A 10,352-nucleotide genomic window follows, 5' to 3' on the forward strand; every position below is an offset into this window, starting at 1 on the left:
ATTCTTCCATGGCCTTATTACTTTCTACTGGTATTTGTGTTATCCCTGCTCCCCATCTTATCTGCCCCACTGTGTGAGTAGATCCCACCTGATTTGGCATCCCCCACAGCACATACTAATGCCTTGCACATAGTAGGCACTCAATATATGCAAGTCTTCTGGACGGATATTTTGCTAATCATTTGTAGCACCTGTCATATTCTACTGAAAATTACAAAAATGCAATTAACTTCAATTTTATAGTTGGGGATTTCTAGAAAATTACTCTCCCTCCAAGAAATGCTTAACAATTTAGCTAGGGCAATGCTGGCTCCGAGTTAAGATATAAATACGCTTCTTTTAAGATAAGGCTTCGAGGCCCAGCCTCATCTTTCCACCACGTTGTCCAATTCAAGTTAGGTCAGTGAAAGGAAACCTTTTCTTCTTAGCAACCCAATCCGCGCCCCTTCTCTGGCCTCTTTCTCTCCTTTTGTTGGTAGACTGCTTCAGCCTCTATCCTTTAATTTTAACAGTTTATGTCCCACGCGTACCCCTTGTCTTTTGGTGAACAGAGATTTTTAAAGCCTATTCGGACACAGAATCCTTCCTGGCTTCTGACCCTTCTATTTTGGGGGTGGAAACAGCTTCTCTGCTTTGAAACTCTGGCGAGGAAAAAGAATGGGAGAGAAAGTTGCATTAAACTTTTAGAAGTTGATTCACGGCTGGTTGCGCAGCAAAAGCTCCGCAGCGTGGAGGGAGAAAGACGAAACGTGGTTTGGGTGGCCCCGGGTGAGGCGGGGGCGACTTCTGGGGGACAAGCGGGGTCGAGCCTCTGGGTCTGGGCCGCGGCTTCCCGGCGCGCCCCCCGCCCCGCCCCCGACTGAGGTCGGGCCCCCCCCGGGGCTTATGCCGCGCGCTTGCGTGCTGTGGCCGAAGCGCCCGACTCCGAGGCCGGCCCCAGAAAACCCCGAGCGAGTAGGGGGCGGTGCGCGGGGAGGGAGGAGAGCCGGGGGCCCGGGAGGTTGGTGGGTGTCGGGGGTGGAGATGTAGAAGACGTGACGCCGCGGCCCGGCCGGTGCCAGACCAGCGGACGCGGTGCCCGCGGTTGCAGCCGGATCCCGGGCGCTGCAGCTTCGGAGGCGGCTGTCCCGAGAGTGGCGGCGGCGGAGACACCCAGCGCTACGCCCAGCTCCCGGGCGCCGGGCTCGCCGCGCGCTAGGGCCGGCGGCGCGAGGCTGGGGGCCCGCGGGCGGGGCCGCGCGCTGCCAGGCGGGAGGCTGGGGGGCCGGGGCCGGGGCCGTGCCCCGGAGCGGCTCGGAGGCCGGGGCCGGGGCCGGGGGGCGGCGGCCCCCCGCGCGGCTCCCGCGGCTCGGGGTCCCCGGCAGGGCCCCGGAGGGCCCATGGCAGCCGGGAGCATCACCACGCTGCCCGCCCTGCCCGAGGACGGCGGCAGCAGCGCCTTCCCGCCCGGCCACTTCAAGGACCCTAAGCGGCTGTACTGCAAGAACGGAGGCTTCTTCCTGCGCATCCACCCCGACGGCCGGGTGGACGGGGTCCGGGAGAAGAGCGACCCTCACAGTGAGTGCCGCCCGCTGCTCCTCCTTCGTCCCCTCCTTTCCAGCCTCCGCGCTCTCTGCTTCTCTTCACTCCCCCGGTGGTTCGTGTGGTTTCTCTCCGCGCGGCCCTCGGCGGTTTCGGGTTCACCGCTCGCCCGCTCCTCCCCGGGGCTGCGGTGTCGGGTTGGACGCCCCCCCGGGCTGTGGGCTGCGCGGGTTTCCCCCGGGAACCAGCGCCCTGGGCCCGGAGCCGCAGCGGGCCCCCGGCGGGCTCCCTGGGCGCAGACGACCTGCCGCGTTGGGGTTGCCCGGCGGCGGCCCGCGTCCCCCTGTGCGTTCCGACCGCAGCTGTCCCGTGCGTGCTGTCCCTGGGACGAAGACGCGAGGGACCGCAGCACAACGAAACGCTCTCGGAAAAAATAACTTTCCAGAGCCCTGCCCTTAAATTCCGACTCGGTAGGACCCGAGGCGTGTGGCACACTATTCTCACCCAAAAATATAGAAAAAATTCTCTTTTTTTCCGAATTGACTAAAGCTGAAAGAGCAAAAACAAACAGAAACCAAAAAAAGCTCAGACTTTGTTAATAAAGTGGGTCAGACTTTTGTTTCATGGTAAAAACGAGTGCAAAAACCTTAGTCTTCCACCTGAAGTTATTAGCTTTGGGACCTTGAGCGACGCTTAACCCCAGAGCCGGTTTCTTCATCCCTAAAGTGGAAATAATATCTGCCTTGCACCAGGTTTGAGGGTGAAATGAGAATTACAGTTTTGCTTTCTGTAAAAAAAAAAAAAACAAAAACAAAAACAATATTTGTGGTTCTAGAAATAACATTGGCCTAAATCAGTGGTTCAAACTTTAGAGGTGCATCAGAATCACCTGGAAGGTTTGTTATAATACAGATTGCTGGATCCTATCCACCAGAGTTTATGGGTCCCTAAGTCTGGACTGGGGGCTGAAAATTCGCGTTTTCTAACACGTTGCCAAGTGGTGCTGATCTGGGGACCACACTTTTGAGAACTACTGGTCTGGAGAAAAGAGGGAAGCAAAGGGCATAAGATAGGCTGATTTACAACACTGATGGAATTTGAAGTGAGAGAGACAGGACCAGAATATATTTTAAGCTTTCCTTCTGTAAGTGTAGGTAAACATGTGTTTTAGAATCGGCGTGTTCTGGCATTCCTTCCTTTGTGGGTTCTGGGTGGAGGATCTGAGAAAAGACCTACAGGGGTTCAGAGCTCCACTTCCCATAGTTCTGTCTTTGTTTTAGGGTGCTAATCTATCTTTGTCTAAGGATGCTCATGGAACGTCATTCACTCCAGAAGAGGAAGGAAGAGGAGAAAGCTCTACAACCAAGCATGAGTAGACAGAGGGATGAGAGATGCACTTTTATATTAGCTGGGTCTTCATTGCTTCCAACATAGCAACCTGCGAAAGATACAAGTCTTTAATTTTTTCAGGCCTGTCATAATTTAAAAATGTATCAATCACTTTATCCAATAAAGCTGAAAAGATGCTTGTAACCTATTACATGGGTTAATGCTAGTTCTCTATTCTGGTAACTTGAGTAGATTTCACAAAATTATCTTTGCGATTGAAGTTTATTCTGGGTTGTCTGCTAGGCTAGCTCAGCCGATTAGGGCAAGGTGCATATATGTCCCAATTAGTTTTGTTGTTTTCTAGTATCAAAAACTGTTAATAAAAAAGCATGTTTTATGACCAGAGAACACTCCTCCAGATTAGGTTCATATTTGGGGCTTCCCCTAACACTCTTTTTCAGACTCTGTTAGTTGCTGAATCACTTTTTCTTTGAAGCTCTTGATACTCTATTTGCCTTAGAATAAGACTATATAGAGACTAGCCAGTGGGGAGAATTCTGAATTGCATACCACATTACTACTCACGGAAAAAGAGGTGTTAATTTTTTCTACCCCACCGTGGGTTGTATTTTCATTTTTGTAATCTTACTTTCACTCAGTGGTTCTCAAATAGGGGTGATTTTGCCCCCCAGGGGACCATGCCAGGAGACATTTTTGGTTGTCATACCTGGGAGGGTGCTAGTGGCATCTAGTGGGTAGAGACCAGCAATGCTGCTAAACATCCTACAATGCACAGATAGTACCCCTAACAACAAATTTTCTGACCCCAAATGTCATTAGGGCTAAGATTAACACTGCCAACTTTATGACTAACTAAAGACAGGATGTTAAGAGTGAACAGTAAAAGTTCAATGTTCAGTTCAATGGGCACAATGGTAGTCCCAGACTAAGACAGAAGGATTGCTTGAGCCCAGAAGTTTGAGACCACTCTGGACAACATAGCAAGACCCTGTCTCAAAAAAACAAAAGTGAAAAGTAGACTAACTCGTCCAGATTTGTGGAGAGTACTATTTTTTCAAAGGATATCTTTTACCGAGCAATGGACTGACAAGAATACAAACCTAAAAAATGACAAATTTAGTCCACTTCTGTGTAGCCCAACCTGGGTGTAAGTTTAAGCAAAGTAAATGTTTTGTTGTATGTCAAATGTATACTGATAGTTGACTAAACCAGAAGACTGATGGGAAAGATAAGAGCAAAAAATGAATATATAGACTTTACATAATAATATATCCTCTCAACTGCACATCCCATTCCCCAAAACAAAGCTGAACAGCTGGCATAGAGAAATAAAAGCAGAGTTAATGGTAGCCACAGTTTCCTACCAGATTATGGCTCAGATATCAAGACCTGTTTGAAGAGTTGAAAACTAATGGCTTCACTCCTCAAACTGTTCTGTTCAGTTGACCTGAAAATCTATCATTGGAGATTTTTTCCTTCGATGTGACATTTTTCTGCTTACATATTTTCTAACATGCAAATCACTCTGAAAGGCTGAGTTCAGCCCTTATCAGATATTAACATTTAGTGTGAATTAAATTGTGATGGGAGTGCTATTTCTTCTCTAAAAGCTGGCCAGAAGGACTGGAGTTTGGGGAGGGATGCTTTGGAGACTGTGATGTCATTGGAGGGGCACCAGTTAGGTGTGGAGGAAGGGGAAGGGGGGAGCTGTGGGGCAGGGGAAGACAGAGGCAAAAACTTTGTGCAAGGAGAGGCAAGAGAAGATGACTGAACACAAATGTTTCCAACTTTTCAGCGTTGCTGAAGGTCAGTTTTGCTTCGCACTTGGGTATTCTCTTGAGTTTTCACTCTTCTACGGGGCCCTTTTCTGGCACTTTTCTCATAGTCCTGGAATAATCTTCATTTAACATGAGTCTTGATCAAAGAAAGATACTCCAAGTGGTTACAGAGTCTCTGCTTCTCCAGCATGTGTGCTGCACACTCGCCTTCCTTTTGGCATTCTGGACGTTTTGGCAGACTTCTGCCAACATCCATGGGAATGCATACCGCTAAGTATACACTCTAAAGTAAAAACTCAGAAGAGAGAACATTTTATCCCAAGCGGCACGTACAGCATGTGGTGGAGAGTAGTAAGGGAAATGTATGCTTCTTATGTACATTTTAGCATTAAATTGATTCCAGATGCTCTTATTTAGGAAAAAAATGAAGGTGGATGTGTTGATCTGCTTTGGGGCTTCTCCCAGAAGGGAGCCGCCTGTCTGCCACTCTTCTGTGCTTCCAGGCTCCAGAGGATGCTGAGACTTGGAGAGGCTGAGGGACCTGCCACTCCCATGTGGAACAGGGATGGGGTCCAGGTGGGGCTGACCTCTGTGCTCTTTGCCACTGCACATGTCCCATGCGACCCCAGGCATAAAAACACGGACTTGTGGAATTCAAAGGGAGGCTTCAGACCTCCTAGTTCACCGATTTCATTTTATGAAAGTTCGGGAAAGTAACCAATTGCCAGAGTTCACCTGTTGATTTTCTCTTGTCATTCTGAACAGGCTTCTTGCCCACCTGGCTTCTGGCCTTCTACTCCTGCTCTGCCTGGGCCTCGGTGCTCTCTTCCATTCAAGCATAGAGAGCACCTTCTGTTCCGCCGTTTGGTTAGGGTGGTGAGGTAGCCCCTCTGAGGAGTTCCTGCCGCTTTGCAGTGGCCTCAGGTTGTATTGCTGGGGTTTTGGACAGAGCCACCTTTCCTTCTCTTCACCACGGCCTATGTGTAAGTGGAACTACTGACTTAATAATACTGGATTCCCTCTCCCTATCTCTTCGTGGTAATATCTGAGAAGTGGATCCCACTAACTCGCCTTAATAAACACAGTATTTACCGTAACGCTATTTCTGTGCAGTAAACAGACGAAGTCAGAATCTAATAGCTCATTTAATCCTGAAATCATGTAATCAGAGCAGCAATGAAAGGACAATTCATGAGTCATAGGTATTACCACACCTTAGGAGCCTTTTAAAATGAGTTTGATGCCAAGTGACTTCAGCCTAGAAAAGGCAATGTCTCCTCATGACATACCCTGAGGGCTTTCGTTTTGTTTATAAGATGGCCATTATGTAATTAGACTTTGTCAGTGGTGTAACAGTCCAGTTCTGAGTATTCGCATTTTGATTTATGATTTACGGAAAAACTTGGATGGCCATAATTTTAAAGTTTAATTATAGATGTAATGAACAAAACAAGAACCATCCTTTACACATTATAAGCATAAAATTGACTCTATTAATCTACACGCTGCCTCTGAGAAGTCACCATCAGTGATGTTGAAAAAGGGGATTTAAGGTTTCACGTTATTGGAATTGCTATTTTCAAACCACGAGATGCCCGTACAATAAGATGGTAACTGAACACGTCATATTCTTTGCTTGTTTTTCCAATTCCATTGTGCGTTGGTTTTCCGAATACCCTGCTTGGGCCCCTTTGTCCCGTAGCACACATCTGTAAGGAGGCTGGCCTGGGTTAAGAGTCTGTGGCTGTGAAATGGAGCAAGGCCCGTCTGCACATTCGGGGCATGAATCTTAACTTCATTGGCATATTCTATCCAAACAAGTGTATTTTGTTATGTTTTGTTTTTGAGCTTGTCATTTTCTGCGCTCTGTAATTAGGGGTCTGATCTTGTACTTAACCTGTGTATTGTCAGTGCTCTCTAAGTAGTTAATGCTTGGTTCCTTGCAAAATAATTTGGAATAATGATTGTCAATGTAGAACTTTAGGTATGCACTTGCGGCGCTATGATTCTCAGTGTTTCCTTGTTGTATTCATGGTTCAGTCAGATCTCATGTGCTCTTTTCTTATCATACTCTCCATCTAATAATTTACGGCTAAGGAGACCCTCTAAGCTAGGTTATTTATAGCCACGGGAACTTAGGAGAGGATGCCAAGGAAAGTGGTGACTCCAGGGGAACTGCCCCATTGAGCCATAGAGTGTGGTCCTTAGAAGACAGACAAGTCTCATTCTAAACCCCTACTTTAGTTTATTTTTAGTTGGAAGAAATTTGGAGGGCCTGGAGGCAACAGACAGCCAATATTCACTGTTTAACTTATGTCTCATTCCAGCTGTCTTCTGTCACTCTTCCTGTACAAGGTAACTTTTGACTTGACCAGTGTATCCTTAATGCTTACTCATTCATTACAGAAATCTGTAATGGTGTGTGTGTGAGTGTGTGTGTGTGTGTGTATTTGTATTTTCAAGGGGTATTGATTTACCCAAGTTAACTTAATCTCTAGGTTGAATTATCCAATAGAATTCTGAAATGAAAGGTTCGCAGAATTTCAAGGTATTTTGGAGATGAAAAATGAAGAGAAGGTTTGTGAATATTAAATGTTATGTTCCAGGTATAATTGAACTATTGAAAGGAATGATCCTGGCTTAGTTTATAATTGCTATACATTCATTTATAATGAAAGTTTGTAATTAAATGACAATCAAATTAGCCGAGAGAAAAGGAAATTTGTACAGAGTAGTAATGATCTGGCTAGATTACGTGAGAGAATTATTCTCTGTTTGTGATTTAGGCACTTTGAGAAGATGCTGGCACCTTAAGGTAGGAACCATGACTTCTCTATATAAATAAACATCGAAAAGCTCAGTACCTTTTAGTCAGAGAGTGCTCACTAAATGTCAGCCAATGATGAAAACATTCTCTGTGGGCCTTCCTGTGGAATAACTACTCATGGGCCATGTACTGTATAAAGCTTGGTCCAAGTTTATGGTTCTCTTGATGTAGTAATATGTACATTTAGATACGATGTGATCTATCTTTTAATGAAGATAATTACATATAACAAAGTTATATTTAGAAAACATTTGGGAATCTTGGAGGTTGGCTATTAGCTTTTCTTAGAATAATCTATAGAAAGATGAATCATTTTCCAGGATATAAAAGTTTAGAACTTTTTTTAGAAATTCTGATTTATTTTAAAAGCGTTTAAGATTTTTTATCATATACTGTGTGATATAAAATTTCTTCAGGTATGTTGTGTATTGTTTTTCATTCTTTCCTTTGTAGATAATATCCTGAAATCCTGTACTTATTCTTCTACTTCATCTTTTCTTTTTTTAGCTCTCTTTAATTTTGGATTCGGAATTCTGGATTATTCTACTTAAATCATGCTTTATGAGAGCACCAGCAGTCTTCCAGTTCACTCATGTTGCCTTTTCCAGCCTGTCATCCTACTCTGGTATCTGGCATTATTGTCTGCCTCTGACTTCCTGAGAATTCCTTGGCATTTATTACACCGTGTCAACCTGCTTCTCTTCTCCCCCATCCAGCTGTCTTTTCTTCCACTCTCTCTTTCTTCTGGTTTTGTGCTTTGAGTTCCCCAAAACCCTGTCCTTGGCCCTCTACCCACCTTTCTGTGTGCTTGCATTCCTTCAGCAGGTCATTTATAGTTTCTACCTCTGTTGTGATTCCCCATCTCTGTGTCTCACTGCTCGAAGGACAGACACACCACCAGTTTCAACTTAACATGCATAAAACAGAACTTAACATCATTTTCTCGAACAAGCAACACTTCCTACTGAATTTATGCTTGTAGTAAAATTATTCTTCTCCGAAAGGTAGGCACCTTGAGTTTTCTTTGATACCCTTCTCCACTTACTCCTATGTATCTCTCTTTCCCTAAAATGTTTCCCAGCCTTAGTGATTTATCTTACCCTGTTTCTTGATTTCACCTATATTTTGCTTTCCTCCTACCATAAGCACTAACCAGACCTGCCTGGCTTTCCTTCTCAAATAGAATCTCCCTGCTCAATCTTATTTTCTGCTCTTTACCACCCATCCTCCCCTGATGCTGCCATGACATTATTATATCCTTTCTGACATGACAGCCATTATTGTTGCAATGATTGGCCTTTCCTCTTGTGATCCTTATTTTTGGAAAAATCCTCCTTTTCCTTACGAATTCCTCTCTCACACCCTCCTCCCATTCTCACCTTTCTTTGGAAAAATCTTAAGATCCAGCTCAACAGTCTTCTCTGTGAAACTTCCCTCCACCTTCCCAGGGAGAATTAATGGTTTCTATCTCTGTTTTCCCGTAGTACTTGGTACATAGTCTGAACATAGAACTTAATGAGTTTTGAAATAGTTAATTGTTTATGCGTCTATCTCTCGCACTGGGACCGTGACCTCTTTGTAGGCAAGGACTGGGTGAAATTTTCTGTATTCGTCTTCACACATAGTGGCCACTCAAAGAATGCTTGTTAAATTGAACATGTACCCCAGTAAATTAGCCAAGTCTCTTAATTTCCTTTTTGACCTTCCGTTCACATCCTCCTTCTCTTAGCCTTCAACCAGGCTGCTTCCTTGAGCCGAATGTCCCCTCTGTCCTCTTACCTTATTCTTTCACATGACCGTGTACCCGTGGTTCCTTTCCTGCGTGCTAGCTACAAGTTTTCTCTAATAGCTTGTTGTGTTTCTTTCATGTTCCCCAATTTTGCTGGAAATTTCTAGCTGGCAAGGAATTTTTATGTTATTTTTAAAAATTCAAACAACATTTACCCAGCAATTCTTTACTCTCTTTTCTGTTCTGAGGGTCTGAGGCTGAAATTACTCATCCTGGGGGCCTCTTGTCTCTGCTGCTGATGGAATGACCAACCTGAGGCCCATGAAGAGGTTTAATCTATATTTGTAAAATGAGCAAAAACTTTAAATAATTAAGCATAAATAATAGTATGAGGCATGTAAAATGGGAAAGTTGAAGGTAGCAGCACTGGAGCTCTTTTCTGTAAACACCTTTCACATTATTCAAGGGAGGCAATAAAGGTAAAACATAATTATTTGTTGGAATCACTTTTTATTGTGTAAGGTTTTTTTTTCAGCTGTTAAGTAACATATCAATATTTCTAGCCAATATTAACTGGGTATTGTCCTTTAACTAAGGAATGCATGTCTGGGAATTCATATTTGATTCAGCCACTTTAATCCTTACCTGTGTGTGTGTGTGTGTGTGTGTGTGTGTGTCTGTCTTTTTCTCTTACTCAAATCTAAAACTAGTGAATCATTTTAAAAATTAAGATTGAAGACTGTCTGGTACCATTGTTAGTATCCTTTTCGGCTGTGATGAAATGGCAAAGATAGTTTCATCTTAATATTCATTCAGATTCATGAGCCAGTGTTCATCACAACAATCTGTAAAACTCTGAAAAGGATATAAATTGTATGACAAAGTGAGTCATAGTCTTTGTGATGTGATGTCTGCAAGGGTGGGTGGGAGAAAGTGCTGAATGACCAGTCTCATTCTACTCTTTTCTAAGCTGAATCATTTTGCAAATAGAAAACAATTCGCAGGGTATTAGGTGGTCATTACATAAATAGGAAATGGAAAAGAGCAAAAGGGTCAAATAATACCTCCATTTTAAAAATCACTTTTTGAAGCACATCACTTGATGAGTAGACCTTATTTTGAATTAGAAATGGAATTAATCTTTCTA

The 10,352-nt window shown here is 44.3% G+C and overlaps 1 protein-coding gene across 1 annotated transcript in view; it reads left to right on the forward strand.

Annotated features, from left to right (window-relative positions):
- The first annotated feature begins 515 nt into the window (after nucleotides 1–515).
- The window catches only part of FGF2 (fibroblast growth factor 2 (basic)), a 55,609-nt gene continuing 45,772 nt past the window's right edge, over nucleotides 516–10,352 (forward strand). Inside the window, exons 1-2 of the mRNA XM_012650403.1 lie at nucleotides 516–768; nucleotides 916–1,557. Coding sequence (XP_012505857.1) covers nucleotides 516–768; nucleotides 916–1,557 — 895 coding nt within the window. The remainder of the gene's footprint in view (nucleotides 769–915; nucleotides 1,558–10,352) is intronic.

The sequence above is a fragment of the Propithecus coquereli genome, unplaced genomic scaffold (assembly GCF_000956105.1).
Source record: "Propithecus coquereli isolate 6110/MARCELLA unplaced genomic scaffold, Pcoq_1.0 Scaffold323, whole genome shotgun sequence".
Lineage (NCBI taxonomy): Eukaryota > Metazoa > Chordata > Mammalia > Primates > Indriidae > Propithecus > Propithecus coquereli.